The sequence below is a fragment of the Natator depressus genome, chromosome 1 (assembly GCF_965152275.1).
Source record: "Natator depressus isolate rNatDep1 chromosome 1, rNatDep2.hap1, whole genome shotgun sequence".
Classification (NCBI taxonomy): domain Eukaryota; kingdom Metazoa; phylum Chordata; order Testudines; family Cheloniidae; genus Natator; species Natator depressus.
In genome coordinates, this window is record NC_134234.1 from 292,392,225 (window position 1) to 292,419,827 (window position 27,603).

The following is a 27,603-nucleotide window of genomic DNA, read 5'->3' on the forward strand; positions in this document are numbered from 1 at the left end:
CTGAGTCTCAGGATTCCTCTGCTGTCAGGAAATATCTGAAACCCACTAGCAAAGAGTGTGTCTCATTCCTCTCTAGTGCTCAGCCACCCAGAGGAGGACAACAAACTACTGCTATCAGTCACTCCATTAGCTCAAGTGTCAGAGGTCTGTGTGAGAATCTATAGGTTTCAACCCAGCTCAAGACCCATGTGGGTGTCAATATGATGCCACATGATGAAATTTCTATATTTTTCAGTTTGCTTTTTAAAAAGCCAGTGTAATTACATACAAAAAGCTATGTTGGGAGAATATTATTAAGGTTAAAAGTCAAGCACTGAAAATAAAGGAAATGCCAGCATTAATGTTGCCTGTGACACCTTCATTTGGCCCCCTTGTGTATATGCATTATGATACAGTTTTAAATTACATATTCACATACTATTTTTTCCACAGGACTCCTTCCTCATTTAGTACACTTGGTGGACCGACTCTGGGGGTAAATCAAGTAAAGGAGACTGCTGTCTGTATGACCAATGCTTCCTACAGAAATTGGAAGGTATGTGGTGAATGAGACAGGGAACTGCAGGAAAAGAAAGGAGGTTCTCATCGTTAAATAGCTGAATGCTGCCTTGGGGAATTGGATTTTATCTCTGCCTCTGCCACCGAGTTCCTATGCAATGCTGGGCAAGTCACTTAAACCAAAATATTCACAGGTGGTCAACAGCTGTGTGTTGCTCATTTTCTGGATGCCCAACTTGAGATCCTGAGGACTGATTTGTAGTCATGTGGCTGGCAGCAGCTGGACCCAGAGGGTTAAAAAGGACTGGACTGTATATTCTCTGGGCACGGACTCTACTGCCTCATGCAGAGCCACTCCGGCTGGCTAGATGGTAATGCAGCATCCAAACGCAGAGAATCCGTGAACAGATCCATATTCACCCAGCATCATAGCATGCCTCTCAGAAGGGCCAGATGTCCCTACCTTCCTCTTTAGCTGGCTGGGCAGGACACAGCAGCGCCCTCCAGCAGCTGGGAGTCATCCTGCAACCTTGGCAGCAGGGCAGCCTCTCCTCCCAGCCTGCCTTCCTGTGACAGTTCAAGAGCCCCATCCGGAGCTGCCTTACAGGACCCAAACACTGTGCAAACCAGAACCCCTTGCTATTGCCGCCCATGACTCAGCTCTTGAGGACATGCGGGTCCAGCAGGCACCCAACACAGCCGCTCCTCTCCTGACCCTGCAGGGCAGTGGCGGGGCTGGGTCTGTGGCATCGCACAGCCTGCTGCCAGGGGAAGTCGTGGCCTGTCAGCAACTCAGCAGGACCACCAGGCTTGGAGAGAAGGGGCACTGCTGGCTCAGAGATGGAGATATCTCTGTGGTGAGTTCTTGGCGGGGGAGAAGGTCATTCTGGCCATTCTGCATCTAGCATTGACAGCAGCATGTGTCTGAATGTCCCTGTGCCCTGGGCTCACTCGGTGCCCTGGGGCCTCTTCCATGGCTCTTGACACACTCTGCACACAGCACTCAGCATGGGCAGGGGCAGCTTCATCTCAGCAGCCACAGTACTAGGACTTATTGTTAGCCCTGCCCTAGCCAAGCTGCAGCTCCGCTCATTCCGCCTGACATTGCCGGCTGGGCATCTGGCATCACTCGGGTGCGCCTGGCACGGACATGCGAGAAGCTGGCCTGCACCCAGACACACTGGTACAATGCCAGCTGCACTGCTAGCCCTGAGTGTGGGGCTCTGCAGGGCTCGCCACAGCTCCCACCACCTGCCCCCAGCTGGCAGCTCCTGCCTTGGTCCCCGCTCCTAAGCATGAGGCACAGTGGGCCTGTGTCCAAGGCTCTGGCTTGGGGCTGAGGGGACTCACTGACCATCAGACGAGACCAGCTGGCCAGCGGGGGGCAGCCTGCTTCATGGAGGAGGCACCAGAGGAGCCAGAGACCCCAGTCGGTGTGACGGGTTGGATCACAGGAACCCCTTTGAGACGGCCACCTGATATGCCTAGACTACCTCTGAGCCTGTTTTCCCTGCCAGCTTGGGACTTCAGTGCCTTGCCTTGTTTGAGCCAGACACACTTGCCTGCTGCAAACACAGATCCAAGTCTGAACCACAACCCCCACAAGCTGCAGACTTAACTGAAAACAGCTTAAGAAGTGCTCCTGTCTCCAGCACTCAGATACCCAACTCCCAATGGGGTCCAAACCCCCCAAAAATCCATTTTACCCTGTATAAAGCTTATCCAGGGTAAACTCATAAATTGTTTGCCCTCTATAACACTGATAGAGAGGAGTACTTGTGGCACCTTAGAGAAAATCATGGCCTACGTGTCTCAAATGGGGCACCCAAATTTAGTGGATACTTTTGACTTTAATTTCTCTGTGCCTCAGCTCCCTCTATGTAAAATGGGGGTAATGATAGTCTCTCCCATCACAGGGGTTTTGTGAAGATAAATTCAGGAATGTTTGTGAAGCTCTCGAATACTATAGTGATGAGGGCTACAGAAAATCCTATGAGGAAATTAATAATTCTGTATTCAGAGCAGGATTTGAATGGTGTACAGTAAATAAGGCATGGGGCCACACATCGAACAATGACAATACTACAAAATATTGAATAGCTGCTCATTAATTAAGCACTGTCCATCCGGTGCACTGAAAAAATATGTAATCCTGTAATTAAAGATTGTATCGTAATTAAGGCCCTTCTTGAATCGCAGGATGATTGTCCAAAAATTGAGGCTGAGTTGTGGACAAGCCATGTAAAATTGCGGAAAAGTGGTAATGAACCTTTTTACTTGAGGTAATAAGGTCCTTATTACTTTTTCGGTGATTTTCCGCTGCCGGCCGCCCAGGGCTCTCAGGTTAGCACTGCACACAGGAAGGCTCCTGCTGTCACAGTTGCAGTGATTGCCCAATATTGTGGGATCCCCAATATCGTGAATTAAGTAGGGCCTTAATCATAATGTACATGCACACGGGGGCTTTATTATGGTTGCATGGGCAACCTTATTTCTGTCTTCTCATAACTTCTTAGTGCTTGATTTTGCAACCCCAATACTGTGCTGTTAAATATAATTACACACAAAAAACCCCATGTTAAGTTTGCTTAAATGATCAAGTGTTCATTTCTGAGCTTAGTCTTGTTTGTGCAATGCTTTTCATTGCCTTATCCTCTGTATTTGGAACTTTTTGTCTAGCTATGCAAATCTTTGCAGACTGACCTTGATGAATAGTAGGAGTTTGTATCATTAGTTCAGTAATTGTTTGGATCACATGCCAAAAACATCCCCAGGAGTATTTAACATTCACTCAGAAGACAGAGTTGTTTGTTCACAATTTAAGATCAGGACAAAGTAACTTCTTGGAGCCAAGAGAACATTCTGCTGATCTTGCCTTGGAAGTAGCTAGCTAGACATCAGTAACAACTAACTGATACAGAAGGGAATGGGCTGATTCCAGAATTCCATTGGGTGCTGAGTTTGGAGTAACATATATATATATATATATCAGAACCAAAGCCAAGTGGTAATAAAAGGGTTCCTGTGACTTCAGACATGACAAACAATCTTCCCTTTTACTTCCCTTAACATTGGCTGCCTGAGAAGATTGCTGTTGTTGTTGCTGCTATCTTTTGTTTTGCAACCTATTCTAAAGTAAGTTGCATTCTGGGAATTGCATCATTTGTTGCTGTTCAGGATTGTTTGCTTTGGGTGCCTACTTCTGAAAATAGAAGTAAATTTAATTTCTAACCTTGATGTGTACTGCACATTGTAGCCAAGCAGGAGAGAACACTGGAGAGAATCTAAAAGACAAGAGCCATCCAAGAAGGATTATAAGATTATATTCTTAAATCTATAACAAGATAGATGTAAGAAGAAATTTGCATTATTTTCTCATTTACATCTACAGTCACTAGAATAAATCATCTAGACACACATTTAATTCCTCAGACCACACCTGATGTAGGAAATAGTGTAATAAAAGAACTCTCTCAGCATTTGCATATGTGGGGTTGAACCTATGCTCAGTGAACCTATACATGTGTGAGTGGTAGGGAAACAAATTTCCCTTTCTACCACCTTCCCTCCCCACCCCGCCCACAAGTCCTGTGGCCAACCAGGAGCTGCTTCAGCCCCTGACATTACTTAGAGCTGGCCTCCTAGCTTACCTAAATTGCACTGGTATGTAATGGCCTTTTGAAGCTGTTGTACTGAGAAACTGCTGGATCACAGAATGTACTAGCCGTGCTGCATCCTGCCTCTGGCATGCTGTCTCTGCTGGTGGAGTGGGAAGGGGTGGCATTGAGCCAGCTATGCCACTTTTACACCAGCTGATTCTCTACACTGACTCTAATGGGAACAGAGGAAGGTCAGCATTGAGCCCTTTTGAAATCTTACATTAGAAATCCACACCTCTCTTGATCAGCTGAAGCCAGTTCTGCTGCTGCTGCCGCCAGCTATTGGAGATTCTCTTTTAGCAGGTGTCATAGGATTACTGCTTTCGCAACCAAGAGTCCACCAGCTCTGCCAAGGATGGAATTCTCACAGACTAAATAGGCACTTACAGGATAGAAGCAATTCACTGCTTCTACCTAGTGGCCTACAAGAAGACTTGTACAGCACTTCCAGTGACTGCTGGAGTTACGCTGAGGAAATGCCAATGAGATATTGCATAGAAACTACACAGTGCTGCACCAGTAGAATCAGAGGTTTGGAAAGGGCTTTGAGATATGCCACTTTCTCAATATAAACTGTAGCCTGAACGTACTTAGCACTCTTCATATTATTTCAAAGACAGTGACAGCGTGCTATTGCTCCCATAGCACACCACTCAATGTTGAACTCCTTCAGAGCTCTAGGGACACTAAAAACAATGTTAAAAGAAAAGGAGGACTCGCGGCACCTTAGAGACTAACACATTTATTTGAGCATAAGCTTTCGTGAGCTACAGCTCACTTCATCGGATGCATCCACTGAATGCATCCGATGAAGTGAGCTGTAGCTCACGAAAGCTTATGCTCAAATAAATTTGTTCATCTCTAAGGTGCCACGAGTCCTCCTTTTCTTTTTGCAGATACAGACTAACACGGCTGCTACTCTAAAAACAATGTTGTAATTGTACTAAAAGGGTAATCTATTTAGCTGAGAGAAGGTGGAGAATGGGTTCATTTTTTGAGGCCAGATGAGACATAAGAAGGTTCCAGACTGGCTACAGTCAGTGACAGAGACTGTTTGTGTACTTGTTATAGGCATGTTGTCATTGCTCTCCAGTGGCAAAAACAGATTCATACTGTGTCATGCAGTGCTCATCCCCTGTCTAGCTGTCAGATCTGTTAAGTGTTATGCTGGGGAATCCATTCTCTGTAATAAGTATTACAAGACAGCCAGGCAAACCCAGTTAGATACTAAGAAATACTGAAACTTTAAAATCTTTTTAGTTTCTTTTTAGTTTCTCCCTGTGGGAGACTGGAAATCTTGCTGAATTAAGACTCCAGCTGTATTGTCCTTGTCCACACGGACCTGACTCCACATGCAACATAGTTGAGTAATTAAATGCTAGTTTGAAGCAAGAAAATACTACAACTATCACTTCAAATTGCTGTGTAACACTGGGAAAAAATAATTTCCCTATCTCTGTACAGTGTGAGAATTATCTATTAATGGTCACAGTAAAGTCTAACTATAACAGATGCTAAAATACCTAATGCACTCATTATCCCAAGACACTCAGTGATTAACTATGCACATCCCTTTTGTTATGCAAAAGAATGCAGCAGCTTTATTGTACATTACAGGAACTCAAAGGCAATAAAAATAAGCAAGTCTTTCAGTTAACGTACTATATCAAACTTTCTAAGGAAATGTAAACTGCCATTTAATAAGCTTTGCAGAAATTATGCACTCAGACTGAGAACATGATGCATATTTTATCCTGCTGTTACTCGTCTATACAATAAGTCTAATAAGGAACAAGTTGTTCTGGACCCTCTTATTTACTGTGTTCAATATTATTGCTAAGTATATCTGCATGCCCAAATATTATTCCTTCAATCAGTGAGTCCTGTAAAACCCAGCACTCCATATAGCTCTATTAAAAATATGAATAGAAACAGAATTACCTTAAGGTAATATTAAGGGTCTGACTAAGGCAAGTTAGAACTTTCATTCTGTTTTTCATTCACACAGTTGTTCTTAGGTATTTCAAGATTCTACAACTTAAAAATAGTTGAATCAATTAAAAACCCCATAACACTAAGATGAGAAATTGTGTAACAAGTTTCAGTCTGGACTAGATTTTCTTGGTCAAATGATATATTTCTGAATGTTGCTTTAGATAGTCAAAATGCTCATAGCCTCTTAACTACTGTCATGTTAAAAGAAAAGGAGTATTGTGGCACCTTAGAGACTAACCAATTTATTTGAGCATAAGCTTTCGTGAGCTACAGCTCACTCACGAAAGCTTATGCTCAAATAAATTGGTTAGTCTCTAAGGTGCCACAAGTCCTCCTTTTTGCGAATACAGACTAACATGGCTGCTACTCTGAAACCTGTCATGTTAAAGTGCCACAGAAACAAAAAAAACAAAACAACAAAGCAATCATCATACATACATCACATAACAATGAAGTCTATCAGAAAGTGACTACAGCAGATGGATAATCACTACAAGGGCTTTGCTTTGTATTAGAGCTGCAATTAGGGCTGTGAGAAAACAGAAAAAAAATTGCAAAGAATGTAGGCCTTTTCTTGTTCCTAGAATTTTGCTTTTCTGTGACTTTTGGCAATATTGGCGGTTTGAACAGTATATGAACAATGCTATGTCCACTTTTGCAGAACCGCTCAATCATGTGATGCAAACACTAGGCCTGTAATAACGGCATCAGCACAACAGATACAAGGTAAAAGGGAAAGACTGTGGCCAATGGTAAGTCAACTGTTCTTATTATTTTTATTGTTGTTGTTATTATTATTTTTTTATTATTATTATTACTTGAATTGTGGCATGATTGTCAAATAATTGCAGCTGAGTTGTGGACAAGACATGGAAAATCGCAGAAAAGTAATAATGGACCCCTATTAATTGCGGTAATTTGGAAAAGCCAGGGAAGATATGTTTGTTTAAGAAAAATTTGCTGGAACAATATACACATTCAAATATGATGTTGTGCCTGCTAATTTTTTTAAACCAGACAGTTTGCTGCAACTATATTACAGTCATTAATGAATGGGCCTGACAGCCCAAGCCCCAGCCACTATCAGCTCTGATAAACGGAGTTCTTCTGTATTAATGGGGAAAAACATGTGTTGCAAACCTCAAAATGTATGCAAAATTGTGGACTGTACAAAGTAACATAATTAAAATCAAAACTGGTGGAAGCCTAATATTGCAGGATCTGCAATTTCTGCACTATCACACATTAAATAGGGCCTTACTTATACATAGTTTTATATTACAGTATTACCTAGAGGCCCCTAATAAGATTGGGGCCATATTATACTAGATGCTGTACATAGTAAGAGACAGTCCCTTGTTGAAGAGCTTACAGGCTAAATAGACAAGACACACAAAGGGTGGGAGAAAGAAAGTATTATTCACCTTTAACAGATGGGGAACTGTGACATGTATATTAAGGGCTAAATCCTCAGCCGGTGTAAACTGGAGCTCAGTGGACATATACCACTTTATCAAACTGAGGATATGGCCTTACATACTTTCCTCAAGGTTACAGAGGCAGTCTGGTGGTGCCATGAATTGAATCTGTATCACCTGAGACTCAATTCAGTATTTTAACCACAAGCCCAACCATCCTCTATTAATGCAGAAGGAGAAGCAGACTTCAAAATACAATAATTCCTGCAACTCCTGTTTTACAAAGCACCTGGCATAATCCATGCCACCCTCACTTCTGCGCTGCTGCTGGTGATGGTGCTGCCTTTGGAGCTGGGCTCTCAGCCAGCGGCCACTGCTCTCCGGCTGCCCAACTCTGTGAAATCTGGTCTCCCCTACAATAGCTGGATTTCATGGGGGAGCTCAGATTTCACGGCCCGTGGCACATTTTTCACAGCAGTGAAATTGGTAGGGCCCTAGCTATGACTATTTCACACCATTCTATTTGCAATATTAAATTCATCCCCAAAGAGAAGTTTCCATTCAGATTCCATGCATAATAAAAGTAATGGGTTTTATTTTAATTCATTTCCAAAGACAAAACTAATTCTTAATATGAAAAAGGAAACCCAGAAGACTAGCACTCTTAGTATGAGAGGCACAGCTCTACTTTATTTCCTGGCAAAACCTACAGAGCAAGGATTATGGATGGGAAGCTGGAGATAAAAGACAAATTCATGAGCTATATGCAGAAACAAGGGGCATGGAAATCTCTTACTCCCATGCTTGCTGGCAAGGAACTGACCTGACCTATTCTGACAATAATCAGACTAGGCACCAATGGGATACAGAGGGGCTGCTCAAGGAGAACAGCTAAAGAATCAGCCACTTCTTAGATCATTTCTTCTACAGATACATCACCTCTCTTTTCCCATTGCTCTCATCACAGAATATGTCAGTGTGGGGGAGGTGGTGGAATGAGGATCATGCGCTGGTTGTTCTGAGTTCTCACACGTCTCTCTCCACTAGGCAAGTGGTATCTGCACCCCACGGGAACCTGAAATCCATTCCTGAACTGTCAGCTAGGGAATCATTGTTGGGGGCCACACTGGCCCACTTAGTCCATCTGGATGAGTGACAGACAGGAAAGAACCTGTTAATAAGAACATAAGAATGGATCATATTGGATCAGACCAAAGGTCCATTTAGCCTAGTATCCTGTCTTCCGACAGTGGCTAATACCAGGTGCCCCAGAGGGAATGAACAGAACAGGTAATCATCAAGTGATCCATTCCCTGTTCCCACTGACTGCACCTGTGGGCAGATTTACAGGAATGCTCACAGAAAGCATCCAAGGAAGCCTTTGGGAAGTGCCTCTGAGGAGACATGAGAGAGGAGCTCAGAGAGCACTTCAGCATACACAGCTCTGCCACTCCATAGAGTTCCATACCATGAAACAGGCAGGGCCAGGACTTGGCCCAGAGGGAGAGAAAACTGTAAGGGGAAAATGAACAAAATGCTTTAGCACTGAGAAATGTAATACTGATGCAAATGCAAAAAACAGCAGCAGAGATGGCAGATACAGAAAAGACAGCAATTGCAGGATAGGCCAGAAAGATCAGTGCCTGAGCCAACAGCAGGAACTGTAGTGATATCACTAAAGGCATAGGGAGCATTACAAATATGTTTCTGAAATTGTGTTTATGAATGAGCTTGAGTCTACCATAGTGATTCATATTATCCATGAATTGTAAGTTGGGTTATAAGGCAAGAGGAGTTGATGCTTCCTAGGCATTTCAGTATTCATAGACGTCATGGAGAGAGACGCAGTGCTGTGGAATCATCCTTTACTATAAGGGATTACAGGCAAAAACTGTGCAGTTAACTGAATACAACCCATCTTCAAAATACCTGATAAAACTTAAAACAATGCTGTGTTGCAGATGCCAGTGAAAGGCGATATACTTTGAGCTAGAGAGAATCCTTCATTTAACCAGTGAAAGAAATAGCTTAGTGTTTACTGCTCCTAACCATAAAATATTGCCATGTGACAATGGCCAGGAACATAAGTGAGAGACTTCGACCTGCTGTCATATTTTTGTGAAACTCATTTATCTTGACTCCTTTAGAATATCACTCACTGAACACCTGCCCTTATGTCTAAATCTTCCTCCTGAAAAACAGTAGCAAATAAAAAAATTATGTAACAGTGTCTCACATACAGAATACCTAAATGTCAGAAAAGTTCCAAAATAGCTGCCAACTTCATTAGTATAGCTGCCTCTTAATGGGTTTGGCTAGTGTTTGCTCATTTTCCTGTGCTTTCAAATGTTACAAAACCCAATAAAAGCATGATGGAAACTACTGTGACATTCACAGATTCACTTCTTTAGAAGTTTTCACAGTGAATGGGAAGTTTTTACAAGCACATTTGCTGAAACCAAATCCAAACAAACAACATGCAAATTGGGAAAGGAGCACATTAATAACCAGATCACGAAAGGGAGAGCTTTTTCTTGGGTTCTTCATTCAAATTTTGGAAACTGCCTCAGGAACAAACTGTGCATGGACATTTTCTTCTGTTGCTTGTCAGGAAATGGGGAAACATGTACACCGTTCCTGAACTAAATGTACAACTGTGAGGACAGTGTTCTCAAAAGAATGCATAAATGAAGTTATTTTGTTTTGTACTTCCAGCTTTGTCCATTAACCACAAAATCATATCTTCACTATGTTTCAAAAAAACTATACTTATGGGGCCTCCTCTCACGTACATAAGAGTAAATCCGGATTCTCCTCTCATTTACATCAATTGTAAATTAATTTCACCAGTCGATAGTGTTACAGTAGTGTAAAACCAGAATAAGTTAAGGGAAAATCAGACTGATAAAGATGTGTAGATTTTCTAAAGAATTGGGAAGAATGTAAATCTTACCTCTTCTATGTACAGATAGAAGGGTTTGTTTTTTTACTCTTTATAGCTAAGCAAATCAACAGCTTATTGCTAACTGAAACTTTTTTAATGTACTATACAAATTAACCATTCATTGGAGCAGATTCTAATCTACGTAACCAATACATTGGTGTAAACCCATATTAACTAAAAGTAAATAGAGTTGCTCCTGCTTTATACAGATGTAAATGAGATCAGAATCTTGTTGATTTTGTCTATATAATACATGGCTTACCAATGACATAATTAAAACATTCATAATGCCAGAGTTAGGAAATGTCTAAATAAACTATTTTCTTTAGCAGGGAAACAGATGAAGAGGCTGGGGAAAATACTTATAGGAAAATGATAAATATTAAAATCTTTTCTATCTACCAAACTTCTACTCTCCATATTAATATTTGTCATCCAAAGGTACACTATCAGCTCTAGAGAAGAAATTACAAAAAGCATTGTTAAATATGTTCATTATTAATTACAGCACATAACTTATTTTCAGGGGAGGTCTGGAAACAATTTAAGTATAACAACTCTGTGTTTTCAAGTTCAGCAGTTATCATTGACTTTATATCACAAGTTCCTCAAGATTCTAGTTTCTTAAATTGTAAGTGAGAAGATAGCATTTCTGAATTCAGCAATAAAGAACTGATGCCATCAGAAAACATAGGAATTAGAAAACATTTTCTATAGTAAAAGTTCTCGTGAATAGTTCATATTTAATGACAAACTATGACAGTATCTATGTACTGTATATGACTAGGAAAGTATGGAAGTCTTTTGAATCATCCATTAGGTCTGGTATTCTACATGCTAGTCTTCGTGGTTATGGTTTTATCTCCTAAAAGGATTCCCTATTCAAGTTTCCACTTCTCAGTCATATCAATCTCTCACTTGTGAAACTTTCCTTCTGGTTCTACCAGTTACTAACCTGCTACTGTTTAACTCTTCTTCTTGACACTGAGGATGCATGAGATTTTTTTAAGTATGAGTTAGCATGAGAATTATTCCTCCTAAAATTTTGTGTCGAATGAAAGGGGTACAGTATAAGTGCTTTGAATAATAAAACAGATTGTTGAAATGAAGCAATATGATTATTATTCTCTGTAAAGTACATCCAAATGCATTACCTCATCTGGGGGCACATGTATATTCATTAATAATATTGGGTTTACAGTAATTAAGAAATGCCTAAATTAACTACTTTCTTCAGCAGAGAAACAGATTAAGAGACTTGGGAAAGGATCTACAGGAGAATGGAAAATATTAAAATCTTTGCTATATACCTTCTAATCTCCATATTAACAGAGAGCCAGCACCTGTGATGAGGAAGACTGCAAACTATCTGAACCTATTTGATCATATTTCCCCTCAAGTGATCCAGTGGGCCAAATTCTGCTTGACTTATTTATAAAAAGAGTCCCATTTGATTTCAATGGGATTACTTGAGTAAGTGACCATAGATTCATAGATTCCAAGACCAGAAAGAACCATTGTGATCAACTAGTCTGACCCCCTGTCTAACACAGGCCATAGAACTTCCTAAAAAAAATTTCTAGAGCAGATCTTTCAGAAAAACACTGAATCTTGATTTAAAAATTGCCAGTGACGGAGAATCTACCAGGAGCCCTTGGTAAATTGTTTCAATGATTAATCCCTCTTTGTCAAAAATTCATGCTTTATTTCCAGTCTGAATTTGTCTATCTTCAGCGTCCAGCCATTGGATCATGCTATATCTTTCTCTGCTAGATTGAAGAGCCCATTATTAAATATTTGTTTCCCGGGCAGTTATTTATAGACTGTGATCAAGTGACCCCTTAGCCTTTTCTTTGTTAAACTAAAGAGATTGATCTCTTTGAGTCTACCTCCATAAGGCATATTTTATAATCCTTTTTCATTTTTGTAGCTTTTCTCTGAACCCTCTCCAATTTATCAACATCCTTCTTGAATTGAGGGCACCAGAACTGGGGGACAAAGTATTCCAGGAGCAGTTGCACCAATGCCAAACATAGAGGTCAAATAACCTCTCTATTCATACTTGAGATTCTTCTGTTTATGCATCCCAGGATCTCATGAGCTGTTTTGGCCACAGTGTCACACCGGAAATTCATGTTCAGCTGATTATCCACTAGGACCCCCAAATCTTTTTTCAGAGTCACAGCTTCCCAGAACCGTGTCCTCCAACCTGTAAGTATGGCCCACATTCTTTATTCTCAGATGTATACATTTACATTTAGCCACATTAAAATCCATATTATTTGCTTGAGCCCAGTTTACCAAGTATTCTAGACCGTTCTGAATCAGTGACCTGTCCTCTTCATAATTTACAACTCCCCCAATTTTTGTGATATCTGCAAACTTTATCAGTGATGATTATAAGTTTTCTTCAAGGACATTGATAAAAATGTTAAATAGTATAGGGCTGATAACTGCTCCTAGAGAAGTCCCACTAGAAACACACCTACTCAATGACAATTCCCTGTTTACAATTACGTTTTGAGACTTATCAGTTGGCCAGCTTTTAAACCATTTAATGTGTGCCATGTTTTATATATTGTTTTAGTTTTTTAATCAAATGCCATGTGGTACCATGTAAAAGCCTTACAGAGCTCTTAGTATCTTTATCTACCAAACTTGTAATCTCATCAATTTGGGACAGTACCTCAGATTTATCATCCAAAAAGAATTGCTCGAATGTAGGTATCTTCCCCACATCCTCTGCACTAAAGACCAATGCAAATAATTAATTTAGCTTTTAACAACTTTGTCATCTAATGGCCCCACTGTCTGTTTGGCAGGCTTTCTGCTTCTCATGTACTTAACATTTTTTTACTCTTAGTTTTCGCATCTTTAGCAAGTCGCTTCTCAATTTTTTTCTTGGTCTGCCTTAGTGTCAGGTTCTGGTTCCAGGCAGTAAAGGCTGGTGGTTGGTACAGTGGTCAAAGCCTGATGTAGGGTCAGGAGTGGGCCGAGGGCAGTGTTGAAATCAGGGCTGGAGACAGGTTATGGGTCAGAACTGAGGTCAGAGTTCATAGACAAGCCAGGTCAGTATCGTAGTCGGAGTCCAGATGCAGGCCAAGGACTGAAGGTGGGTTGAAGTAAGTCCAAGGATCTGGGGGTCAAGAGGGAGATGCAGGGCTGGAATGGGTCAGTAACAGGGCTGAAGCAGGGTCACAGAAGGGCCTGAACAAGGCAGGAGCAGGCGGAACAAAGCTCAATCAAGGCTGGGGCAGGAACAGGTACTGGATCCAGGGCAGGCCAGAAGCCTAGGGAGTTTGTTACACTGAGAGGCAGCGGGAGCATTCCTGGCTGGGTAGTGCTGTTGCACAGACTAACTTGCAGCTCTGGAGTGGTCAGTGAAATACCTGTGCCAGGGGATCATCTGACACAGGCCCAGCTTAGGGATAGGCTGCTGAAGTATGCTTGAAGCCCTGGTCAGGCTGCGGGTTTGCCTCACACTTATACCTTTACATTTTACTTGCAGAGTTTGTGCTCCTTCTTATTTTCCTCATTAGGATTTGATTTCCAGATTTTAAAGGATGCCTTTTTGCCTCTAACAGGCTCCATTACTCTGTTATTCAGCCATGGTGACATTCTTTTGGGCCTCTTACTATCTTTTTTGACTTGGGGTATATATCTTGTTTGATTTGGGGTCTGAGCCTTTCTACTATGTCTCTAAACATCTCCTCCATGTACCTTTCTGTCTCCCTTTGCTCCTCCAGCCTCTGTCTCTGAGATACATGAGTTGCTTGCACTGCACACACACATATACCACCTGTCCATGAGGCAGATAATCATACATGGTGCACTCTGTGCAATAAACTGGGTAGTCCCCATCTTGCTGCTGTTCTTCTGCATGCATTGTTTTACTCTTGTGACTTTTTTTATGTAGCTTAAGTTATGGGTGTGTTGGGTAAATGTATTTTTTTTCCTGTCCATTATTTTTCTTGGGGACTTGGCGCCTTTCTAATTGTTATGATCCCTCAGCCTCCCCTGCTGCAGCTGAACTCTTACTGTAGCCAAACTCTCCTTACCGTGGAAGCTCACTCCGCCACCATGCTCTCTCCCTCTGTTGTGGGTTCTTTCTGCTCAAGAAGAATGTTATTATATAACTACATCATCTCCCCCCCCCAATACAGAACAGAAATATTTATCGAGCACTCTGCCTTTTCTGCATTATTATTGATAATTCTACTATTTCTATCTAGGAATGGACCAATGCCATTGTTAGGATTTTCCCTCTTAATATACTAAACTCCCTTTATTGTTCTTAACTCTGTTGGCCATGGATTTCTTTTTGTGTCCTTTTGCTTTCCTTATCAGTTTTCTACCATTCCTAGTTTGTGATTCATATTCATTATGATCAACTTCCCCTTTCTTTCATTTGTTATACATATTTTAATTTTTGTATAGCTACCTACAGTTCCCCTCTAAACCAGGTCATTTTTTTTAACCAATACAGGCTTTTTGGGCTTCGTGATTTGGCCCTAGATCCCCAAACTACAATTTTTCAAAGAGGCTGAGATATAAACATTGTTTTCTGCCTATTCCACTGTACTACTTTGGAGCTTATTCTGTTTCCTGAAGAAATAAATTTCATCTATTGAAAACAAATGACTAAATGTGACAGTATTCTTACAGAGCTCTGATATCTCTCAGACATTGTATCTTATTGCTCTGTCAGTTAAAAAGTGTCATGATTTGTAAGAAGTATAGGAATGTATACCCTGAACTTTGTAAAGTGCACAGCAAGGCCTCTACTCCGTGTAACTCCACAGACATACTAAAAATATTCCACAATCTTTCAAAATTCCACAGAGTCCAGGAAGCGCTCACAACGTACTCTGCAGGGATCCAACACTTCTGGATAGATGGTATTTAATCATCTAGCTGTCACTGGCTTCTAACCATTAGGAAACTTCCTTCAAACACTTGATATCAAAAATTGTATTGCATAGAGTAAGTAATGCACACTCTGAAATCTAACTTGTCCAAATGGAGTACTTTGGGGTTTGTGGTCTAGACTCTTTAATCCGCATCCACAAGAATCAACTCATATCCGACCTTCAATCCGCACTCCATCTTTTATCTATATCCGCATGCGCACCGCACCCACAGCAGCACAGTGCCTCTCAGGAGGAGAATCTGTGTGCATGCATGTGTACTGTATATAGGATCTCAAAGGCAGGGAAGAAGCTGTATGCAGCTCATAGCTTATGAAACTGCTTCCTCACCTTCCCGCTCCCCCATATACAGAGAAAGGGGAGGTGATAGATCCAGGCAGGCAACAAAATCCCACATGCTCCTATTGCAGCGGTTTAAGCAACCAAGCTATTTAGGAAACCTCTCCCGACTTCATTATTGCCGTATCAAGTCAGTTGGAGAGGGAGGCAGCTGCTTCCGCAAGGTAAGTAAGTACAGGGCCAGGAGGTGAGGGAATATAGGATCTGTAAGGCAGGGAAGCAACCTCGTAGACTATGAGGTGCAGACAGCTGCTTTCCCACCTTTGAGATCCTATATTTAGAGCCCTGTGCAAATACAAAATTTGTTTATGCATCCAATCTGCAAAAATGGTCTGCAGATATCCACATCTGCGGATGCGGATATAAAGCTGATATCCATGGATTTGCAGGGCTCTGTACGTGTTGATTGTGGCATTACATGTATCAGGAAAGATACAACCAAACAAATCACAAACATGGACAGCTTAATTAACTTCAGTGTAGGGAAAGGATGACAAAACTGGGGCTAAATGCTGACTTGGTTTAAGCACACATTAAAGTCAGTGGACTTGCACCTGCTTCCACCATGTCTGAAGTTGGACTTTAGTTTTACCATGAAAAAATGTGCATTTGTAATACTGACAGACCCTGGTCATCATCAAGCGGGATTAAACCTGGGACCTCTGGAGCTAAATACATGAGCTTCTACTGCAAGGATCAGCAACCTCTGGCACATGGCCCACCAGGGTAAGCCCCCTGGTGGGCTGCGCCAGTTTGTTTACCTGCCGCGTCTGCAGGTTCGGCCGATTGTGGCTCCCACTGGCCACAGTTCGCCGTCCTAGGCCAATGCGGGCTGTGGAAAGCGACGGCCAGCACATCCCTCAGCCTGCGCTGCTTCCTGCAGCCCCCATTGGCCTGGAGCGGTGAACCGCGGCCAGTGGAAGTTGCGATTGGCCAAACCTGCGGACGCAGCTCGTAAACAAACTGGCCTGGCCCACCAGGGGGCTTACCCTGGCGGGCCATGTGCCAGAGGTTGCCGATCCCTGCTCTACTGCATGAGCCGAAAGCCCCAGGGCTCTTAGCTAAGGCTGTAGCAGATGCATTCATCTCTAAGTAGTCTTGGTGCCACTAGAGGGGACCGAACACCACTCCCAGGAGGTGTGTGGGTTACACATTCTCTTTCTTTTAAAAAAATACAACTACCAATCATCTCCCTCCTGCCTTTAACCTCCACATTCTCATGGCCTTAACTTCCCCTCCTTTCTCTTCTGGGTGCTGTGTAATCTCACATCTGCCTGCTCCACTCTACAAAGATTGCTTTCATTAAGTACACTCATGAGTTGCCTGTAGCCAGATCCAAGGAGCTCTTCTCCAACCTTATCATTCTTGATCTATCTGCTGCCTTCAACAGTCAACATCCCCTACCGATCTTCCTTGACTTTCTCCTCTCTGTGGATTTTCAGTCTAACTCAGGATCTGCTTTCATGGCTTCATTTACTGTGTCTACATTCATGACTCTCAAATCTACATTTCAACAAATGGCATCTGAGATCTCTGGCTTCTCCTCCTGGATGCGGGGAGGGAAGACATGGCTATAGCTTCCTGACGCTGCCTGGCCCCGAAAAGGAAGTGAAAAGAAGTGCACAATACAATCAGCATAACTTAATATCTCTCCCTGGGTAACACTTGGCCTCCCATATTCCCACCGCCACCCTCTGTTTATGGCATCACTTGCTATGTTATGTCTAATTTATAATTTTAGCCCACCAGGGCAGGGTCCTGTCACTTCTTTATTTGTTTCTAAAGTGCTTTGCTCTACAGGGGGCCTGTATAAATAGTAAATTCTAATAATATTCAGCAAGCAAACTTGTCCTTTACATTAATGTAATTATTTTTCACAGCATCAAGAATGGCTTTCCAAACTCAGTTACTTTTCTACTGTTGCTAAACTTTGCCACATTGGTAGGAGTAATGCTACCATTCAAATGCAGAAAAAACATATTTCTATACACTACTCAGAACACTAAATGAGATTTCACCTGTGCCCTTAATTAATATCATCCTCACATGGAAATTAGAGGATTTAACCCAATACTGGTTTTTGTTTAGTCTGCTATTCTGCTGGAAAAGCTTGTTGAGATCTGTAAAAACTGCCACTGCCCTTAAAGAGAATGTGTGCATATATTTAATTCCAAAATATGCTTGTTTCCCTCTAGTATAATCACAGGGTCCTGATTTTAATATTGATTGTTGCTTGTAATTCAATACTGTGCTGGGTCAGCTTGGTTTTATTCCCATGCAAAGCACTGATACTACAACCACAATGCAAATAAAATGTGTTATCTTAGTTGCGGATTCTGAATAAATATCTTAAAAAGTGAAAAGAACAGGAGGACTTGTGGCACCTTAGAGACTAACCAATTTATTTGAGCATACGCTTTCGTGAGCTACAGCTCACTTCATGGGATGCAGCTGTAGCTCACGAAAGCTCACGCTCAAATAAATTGGTTAGTCTCTGAGGTGCCACAAGTCCTCCTTTTCTTTTTGCGAATACAGACTAACACGGCTGCTACTCTGAAACCTTTAAAAATAAGTAACTCCACTGTGCAAACATCATTCTTTCACATGGCTTGGATAGGTAGCAACGATCACAAATTTATATCTAGATTTGAGAGCCAGCACATTGCTTCAGCAGTGAGCTGGTGAATATATTTCAGGCCCCTGACCAAAGAACGAAGGGGACACTAAGATCTGATGTGCTACATCATTTGTGCCTGGTGACCACAGTCACAGACAGAAATTTGGAGCAAGATGACAACCTTCATGTGGTGCTCCTGTTAAGTGTCAGTGTTTTTTGTGCTTTGTTCAAATTCACTAACATACCAATGTCTTCAATTGGCCACTGGACACTGCATTACCAACCTTGAAGAGAAAATAGCAACTATATGTACATACATACACACACACACACACACACACACACACACACATATGCAATTAGAGCAAGTCTTACTTTACGTCGTAAAAATATGGAATAGGGCATGAGACAGTTCTTTTCAAATAAAAATTCTCTAAACTCAAAACCCCCAAGGTCAAAATATGGTGACTTCATTTTTCAAACTCCAAAGGATGGTTTAATAATGAGTTTGGGATTAAGACAGCCCCATTTCTATATGTGGCACACAATAGTCAGTGCAGGATAGGAGGCTGTCTGGTGCATTTCTATTCATGCTTTCATTACAGTTACAAAAAGTAGATCCATTTATTATACACCCTCTTGCATCTTTTTAAAAGACCAAATTAAATGTAAAATGCAGAATGGGAGAGAAGAAAGCATGATAAAGGACTCACTCACCAAGAGAAGCTGGTCCAATAAAAGATATTACCTCACCCACCTTGTCTCTCTGAAGGGCTCATTAGACATTTAATCTGAACTTCTTTTCTTAACCTTCTATTCAAACAACAAACAGCACATTGGTTTACTCCTGGACACTTAAAATGAAGCAAAACTGTAGAAGTTTATACCCCTCTGATGTCCCATCACAGTGCTGATAAAATCTAGCTGCCATGACATTGTCACTTCTGTGGTAATTACTCTGGTGATGGATACTTGTCACTATTTACAGGAAAGTTGGTACCTCATCAGACAGAACTGAACACTTCTTCAATTTGGTTACCTTTGTGAATAGATTTCAGTAATTGTGAACAAAGATGCGGTAGCATGCCCAAAAAAGAGGAAACCCAACCAGTTATTATGGACCTCTTCATTAAACTTTAACAGAATGATGCAACTCCCGGACAAATAACATTTGTCATTTTGAACACCAGACAGCCTCTGCCACCAAGTCAGCCAAAGTGACCTTTCTTGATAGAGTATCAGAGTTGTCTTCAGACACCACTATGACAAAACTCAAGCAATAGACAGAGGTGATGGGTAAGGCATAATGGCACATGAAACAAGTTGTTTGGACTTATGTCTACTGCATATACTCCTTTCTTAATTTCCAGATACCAAAGAGCAGCCACTGGAAGGAGTACAACAAATTATCTGCCTAGTTACACTGACTGGTGAAAGACATTGCAATGCAGCAAACTGTCACTGTCAAAATATTGTTTACATGAAAATGGAAATATTGAATATTGAGAGCAAGTTTTAATTTTCATCACAAAAATGCATCCCTATATTGTGTACATTTCAAATATTGTAAGCCTTTGACCTGACAGACAGTCTTTTTTTCTTTTTTTCTCTCATCCTCATAATAGAGGCTTTACATTTACAAAATGACTAGCTTCCCTCCCCCCCCTCCTTTCCCCCCAGTGTAGTTTTGGCAGAAGATACCTTCCTATTTGGAAAGTCACCAAGTTCTTACCTGGCACTCTTAGCAAAACAAATCAGCAATGTTTTCACAATAAAAGGCCAACTGGCTTTTTACAAAGTCCCTGAGAATTGTTGATGTAAAATCTCTCAGTAGTGATTGCAAACAAAACATTTATTTAACTTTATGAAGTCTCAGTTGAACAGTGTTTGCTCTAGTGGAAATACGGTGACTAGGCAGCTTCAGCAGCCTGAATGAAACATTAAGACAATGTACCTGCATGATAATAAGAAGGTCAAACACTAAGATGAAAGAAGCCAGGAAGGCTCTTGAGACCTCATCACTTGGCAGAAATCCACGATTCAACTTGTCCCAGCTGATCCAGTCAGTAGTGATGACAAGCACAACTGCAGAGGTCAAAGTAAATAGAACAGTCCTGCAAGGAGAAAAAAATACTTCAGAAACAATACTGTATAATACAATTCTACATGATTTTCTCTCTCCTCTAGCAGTTAACTAATACTTTATCGTACTGTACTGCAGACCAAGCGAGCTTGAAGAAAATTCTGTGTAAAAGTAGGTAATTTTACTCAAGATATAAAAGGCACTGAACAGATCTTTAGTGCAAAGAAATGTGCTAGCTGTTTCCAAACAAGCTGAGAAATTAATGCTGAGCTACATCATTTTATATTTCAGTTTCATACTTTTCATATATATTGTAAAGACTAATAAAGACAAATGTAATACAATAAACCAATAATTACATGCAAAAGTACCAAGACTGCCACGGTGTCTTTGAAAAATGGAATGCAGACTCACTACCACTGCATTGTGTTTATGATTACCCCCATCAACTTTCAGCCCGGCGCCAAGGTTCCATTTGGGCGTATATATTCTATGTCCAAACCAGAGCTATCATCATTAAGGGAGTACCTCCAGAAAAAACTAACTACAGTAGCACTTCAGAGTTATGAACACCAGAGTTACGAACATATCAGTCAACCACACACCTCATTTGGAACCAGACATATGCAATCGGGCAGCAGCAGAGACCAAACACACACACAAACAGCAAAAACAGTTCAGTACTTAGTTAAAAGTAAACTACTAAAAAAATAAAGGGAAAGTTTAAATAAAGATTTGACAAGGTAAGGAAACTGTTTCTGTGCTTGCTTCATTTAAATTAAGATGGTTAAAAGCAACATTTCTCTTCTGCATAGTAAAGTCTCAAAGCTGTATTAAGTCAATGTTCAGTTGTAAACTTTGGAAAGAACAACCATAACCTTTTGTTCAGAGTTATGAACAAGCTCACTTCCCAAGGTGTTTGTAACTCTGAGGTTCTATTCTAATCGTTTTATCCACTGCTCTGCCTCCCCTGAAGGCATCCTGGTACCTTTATCAAAGAAGAAAGACAGCACTCTGAGACTTTGTAGACTACAAAGCTCTGAACCAAATAACTATATGCAATTGTTACCCGTTACCATTAATCCCAAACTCTTGGATTGAGTACAGTCAGTGTGGGTGTTTATTAAAGTGGACCTCAGAAGAATATATAATCTAGTTCAAATCCAGGCAGGGGATGAGTGGAAGATAGACTTTAGAACAAGGTATAGATACTTCAAGTATTTGGTAATGCCCTTTGGACTCACCAATGTTCCCACCACTTTTGAGCACCTGATCAACAAGATATTTTGGGATATCCTAGACCAGTTTGTTGGCATATCTAGATGATATCTTACTCTATTCCAGTAGTCAAGCAAGCCACAACCATCATGTCCATGAAGTTCTCACAAAATTGCCCTAGCAGGGGTTATATGGAAAACTGGAGAAGTGTGTATTTGAGCAATCATCCATCAAATTTTGGGGTTCATCGTGTCAGCAAACAGACTGTGCATGGATTGCAGGTATCTGCAATGTGGGATTGCAGAACCCTGGAGCATCTGAGATTCTGAGAGATTCATTGGGATTGCCAAAGGTCGCTGCCCCTATAACTGCAATCCTCCAAAAACCTGTAAGGTTTCACTGGCCCCCAGAGGCCTTTGAACTCCTGAAGATAACTTTCACATCTTCCCCAGATCTGGTCCACCCTGATCCTGACCTACCCTTTGTCCTTGAGTATGACACTTCTGTGTAGTATTGTCCAAGAAACAGGGTCCCAGCATGAAATGCATCCATTTGCATATTTTTCATGACAACTCACCTCAACTGAACACATTTATGAAACAGCAGACTAGGAGTTCTCACCATCAAGCCTGGATTGGAGACTTGGCGACAATACCATGGGGGAGTCAAACACCTCATCCTAATCTTCTAACCATAAGAATCTAGAATAGCTACAATCTGCCAAGGCTCTGAATCAGCAGCAGCTGATCTAGGAGTTTCACTTCCTAAATGTCTGGCCCCAAGCATCCTCCACACACCACCACTGGCCAACTGGAATGGGTCAACCAGGTGCTTAAACAACACCTATACTGTTTCCTGAACCACTGCCAAAACAACTGGGTTGTGGTATTCCTGATCACTGCATTTGCATATAATGTGGAATACTCCTCTACCCAATCCAGCCTCTTTTTCCTCCAGCCATGGTTTTCATTCTTGTTTCCACCCTTCTGTCCTCTTGTCCACAATGGTTCCTGCTGCCTCTGATCTGGTGCAGACCATTCATTAAACCCAAGACAACCTAAATGAGCATCTGGAAGTGGTCGAAACAGCCTACAAATGCCATGCTGACAAACACCACCAGAAGCCACAACTATAAAGGCAGGCCAGAAAATATAACTGTCCACAAAACATCTGCAGACCAGCTGACCTGCACACAAATTAGGTCATCAATAAGAAGGCCCTTTCATTATTACTCAGCAGATCATTTGAATTACAACTCCCTCGATCCTGGAAGATCCACCAAGTCTTACATGTCTCCCTCCTGAAGCCTTTCCTTGACAATCCATTCCCCAGGCAGCATATGCCATCTCCACCCCCGGTTCAAGTTCAAGACCACGAGGAGTACCTTGTCCATGACATCCTGGACTTCCAAAGTCACAGAGAGACCCTGTACTCTGTGATTGATTGGGAGGGCTATGGGCCCAAAAACTCTCTTGGGAGCCAACTCATCATGTGCACACCCCTGAAAAAGTATGGGCCTTCCACAGGAATCATCCTGAGCAGCCTGGCCCCAAGGCATCCAGGGATCACCCTTGAAATGGGTGTTTGTGGGAATCAAGTTTCAAATCCAGGCTTGTAGGGCTGCCATGCGGGAGCCTTATCCTCTGTGCCATCAAGCTGCAAGGGCTGACATGGCAACTGCTGCTAATACCCCACCCCAGATGCTATACCCGCTGACTCAGCAGGGTCAGATGACTTACAGCAGACTAGTGATTGGACATCATTGGGTGTAAAGCTTCCTGTTCCTCTCCCATCCCTTGCCCGAGCAACTAGTCGCTAGGCCTGTTGTTGCCCAGACCTTGAAACCAAGTCCCTGCTTCCTTGCCTGGTTCCTGTTCCTCATGCCTGCTACCACACCTCATCCCTGTTCTTGTTACAACCCCCAGTTGCCAACTCTGGCTTTGACCCTTGGCATGATTTCTGAGTCAGACTCTGGCTTGACTCATGGCATGACCCCGAGCCCGATGCTACTCCTGGCTCCAGTCACTGGACAACCCACATTACAGGCCCTGACACATCCAAAAATAAATATTTGTTTTTGGCTTCATTCCAAGGCATTTAAACTCTACTCATTTTCTTCAGCTAGGGAAGAAGGCTGAACAAACTTGAGAATACTTCCAGACATGATCAATACCCAGTAGAGTAAAAAAACGGCAAACAGATAGACACTGATAGAGACATACATTTACAGAGATAAATCTTGCTGACATCTGTACAGGAGGGAAAAGCCATAGACCTTCACACAAGCAGTAGTGTATTCATGTGGGCATCTAGATAGTATCCTGGCATGCAGGTGGGCCTGGGGCAAAATCTGAAAGTGAGGCCCCTCCCCCCCGAACACCAATGGTACAAAAACACTCATGAAAAAAGGATGGAGTGGGGCGTTGAAGAGCTGGCATGCCCCACACTAACCCCGCAGCAGTGGCTCCAGTCCCACAGGGGCTGAGTTGGGCTCCCCGCTCCAGAATCACAGTGCCACTCAGGTTCAGCCTGATGGAGGGGCAGCTGGGCCAAATCTGAGTAGCATTGTGACCCATGCACCAGGTTGCAATGCCACTCAGTTTGGTGGCTCTCTGAAATGGGGGTCCTGGGGCAAATGGCTCATTCCCTGCCTCCCAGGTGGCCCTGCTACCATTGCACACACGAGTGGACTATCAGATACATCTTGAAAATATGTTAGAACATATCATCACCACACAGAACATGGTTGGTCCGGTCTGTAGGCTGCTATTTACAGCAAGCCGTAAACTAGTGCTGCAGCAGCAAATAGACTACTCCTGTAGGAACCCTCCAAGAGTGTTAAACCAGAAGCAAAGCATCACACATTTATTTTTATTTGTATTGTAATCACCTCACATGTAACATATTTAGTTACATGCACTACCATGGGCAGCACCATGTTGTCATTTGGGTGTATCACCAGGATTTGGGCCTTACTGGATTCCAGGGCGTGCACATGAAAAAGCTTGCACACAATTTTATGCCTGCCTCACCTGCAGGCACACAAATTCCAGTGTGTGTGCCCAGTTCCTGATTTGCATGTACTCATATCTTGATGCATGCACAAAACAGAGGTTGAACATGAGAATTAGAGTTTTCATGCATGAAATCTGGGTACATGTACTTTTGAAAATCTGGCTCTTTATATGTTTAAACCAGGGTAAACCAGAAGAACTTCAGCTAAGTTAAGGTCTGATAGCAATAAAACAGTCATGCTAGAAAGGGAAAGCTATTTGAAATGGCTAAATTCAACAGAACACAAGTAAGGTTCACTTGCCTTTTTTAACATATGAAACTGGAGCAGAGCCAAATATTTAATACAAGTCTTTTTGTAGCTATTTTTTAAAAACAAAATTGGTATGGTTTTGAGTTCACTGAATTTTTGCAGAATTGGAGCATTGTCCCGACACACCAGAAGGAAAGAGAAGACGCCAGAAATGTCATTTAATTAGACCACAGCTTTATTAAGTAACATGAGCTATCCAGCAATAAGTCATCCAGTGCAGGTCGCTTTTCCTTTGTAACCCATACTACCTGGGGAGGGCTGCCCTTAGCTACTACACACCCACCATTAATCTGGTCTGAACAGCATAACTGGTACCCCACGTCCTCCCCTTAGACAAGAGTTATGGGGATGAAGAAGAGAGTGTTGTCTCTTTGCTGTACCAGACATTAGGAGGCCCAGGACCATTCCCCAGTTTCTTTAGGAAATTCTGTTCCAAATTCACTTCCAATTCCAGCTTATCAGGAAACTGGGCTCCCTATTGAATGCCTGCCTGCACTGGATACCTGCCAAGCAGTGACAACAGACAGTTTACAACCTACCCTTCCCACCAGGTCTCTTGGCTTCTGGGATGAAGATATATAAACACCATATCACCCAGGCCTCTCTAGCTTGCAATGAGGGGGAAAAAATTCTTCCCAGCCCCCCAGAAACAGCTAACATCTTGTCCACAGAAAAACCTAAAAATCTGGCCCTACTCTAATCACAAATCTTTTGCTGCCAGGTGCAAAGGTTTCTAAGCTCTCCCCTAAGGTGTATAGGAGCCAACTGGCTTACATTGCACCCTTCCGTCCAACCAATCAGCCAAGCAGTACCTCCCTCCTCAAGCCCATGAGCATGCTGAGTGCCCACGAGGAGGGGAGTTAAAAAAAGAGGGGGGGAAATCCTTAAAGGGCCCAGAGTTTTCCTTCCCCTGCTGGCTGAGACAAAGGCTCCCTGTGTCTGAGGTTGGGGGTGAATGTTACAAAATACTGAAAAAAAAAGTCTAGTATTTGCCATTATCTAGATGTTTTCAAAAGCCTGAAAAACCCATTTCCACTCACAATTTATACTAGAAAATTAATATTTCTCCCTCACCCTAAAGGTCTAGTAGAGGGAGGAAGTGGTGGGAGCTTGGAAATCCTGAGTCATATTCCCTCCTCTGCCTCTGACTGACAGTAATTTCCACTCACTGTACACAGAACTTTACAGACACAATTAAATTATCACTTTACATCCATCATTTATGCAGTGCCTCATATCACCCTGTGCAGTAACTAAATATTATTACCCCCAATTCACAGTTTGGGGACCAGAGTCTCTCCCTGTGGGCCAGCTCTTACGCACCAGTTGAAACTGGCTGTGTTTAGCCTGCTATGTGTTTCCTCAATGGAACAGATGTCTCAGCTAGTGGAAAAATCAATTTACATCTAGGTCTTCCACCAGCCGCCCTCTCCTCTCCATAGACAACATGTCAGGAGGAGTGGGATCGGAACGCAGCTGTGCCTGGGCAACTCTCAGATGGCACATGGTCTGTGGAGGATCACAGCCAGGAGGCACAAGTTAAAGGAACCTGTGGCTGTTCTAGGTTTCAGAGTAACAGCCGTGTTAGTCTGTATTCGCAAAAAGAAAAGGAGTAAAGATCTTCTACACTTTCCACAGTATGCATCCGATGAAGTGAGCTGTAGCTCACGAAAGCTTATGCTCAAATAAATTGGTTAGTCTCTAAGGTGCCACAAGTACTCCTTTTCTTTTTGTGAATACAGACTAACACGGCTGTTACTCTGAAGCCTGTCATTATGCAAGGCACTGCATTTAGCCGTATGGAGTGGAAATCTATCAACTGCATGAAAAAACTTGTACAGATACAGACAGACATCACCTTCCTTTCCAAATGCAAACAGATGGACATCGTACCAAAAGGACTGAAGGTAAAAAATCCATTACAATCTACATACCACACAGACTATGCTGACAGCTTGTGCCACACTCTCTCAAAGAAACTGCGGAATCACCTGATCAACATCCTCTACAGCAAACAGGGAAAGATTAAGAATGAGCTCTCAAAAATGGATACTCTCATAAAAAACCAACCTTCCACACAAACTTCCTCGTGGCTGGACTTTACTAAAACTAGACAAGCCATTTACAACACACACTTTGCTTCTCTACAAAAGAAAAAGGACACTAAACTTTCTAAACTACTACATGCCACAAGGGGCCACAGCAATGGTTCCCTCAACCCACCCAGCAATATTGTTAACCTATCCAACTATACTCTCAGCCCAGCAGAAGCACTGTCCTATCTCGGGGCCTCTCCTTCTGCCCCTCCACCCCCACGAACATGATACAGTTCTGTGGTGACCTAGAATCCTATTTTTGACATCTCCGACTCAAGGAATATTTCCAACATACCTCTGAACAACATACTAATCCACAGAGACCTCCCTACCAACACTACAAAAAGAAGGATTCTAGGTGGACTCCTCCTGAAGGTCGAAACAGCAGACTGGACTTCTACATAGAGTGCTTCCGCCGACGTGCACGGGCTGAAATTGTGGAAAAGCAGCATCACTTGCCCCATAACCTCAGCCGTGCGGAAC

At 42.2% G+C, this 27,603-nt stretch overlaps 1 protein-coding gene across 1 annotated transcript in view; it reads right to left on the bottom strand.

Annotated features, from left to right (window-relative positions):
• The window catches only part of TMEM117 (transmembrane protein 117), a 310,171-nt gene that overhangs the window by 50,805 nt on the left and 231,763 nt on the right, over positions 1–27,603 (bottom strand). Inside the window, exon 6 of the mRNA XM_074942172.1 lies at positions 20,353–20,512. Coding sequence (XP_074798273.1) covers positions 20,353–20,512 — 160 coding nt within the window. The remainder of the gene's footprint in view (positions 1–20,352; positions 20,513–27,603) is intronic.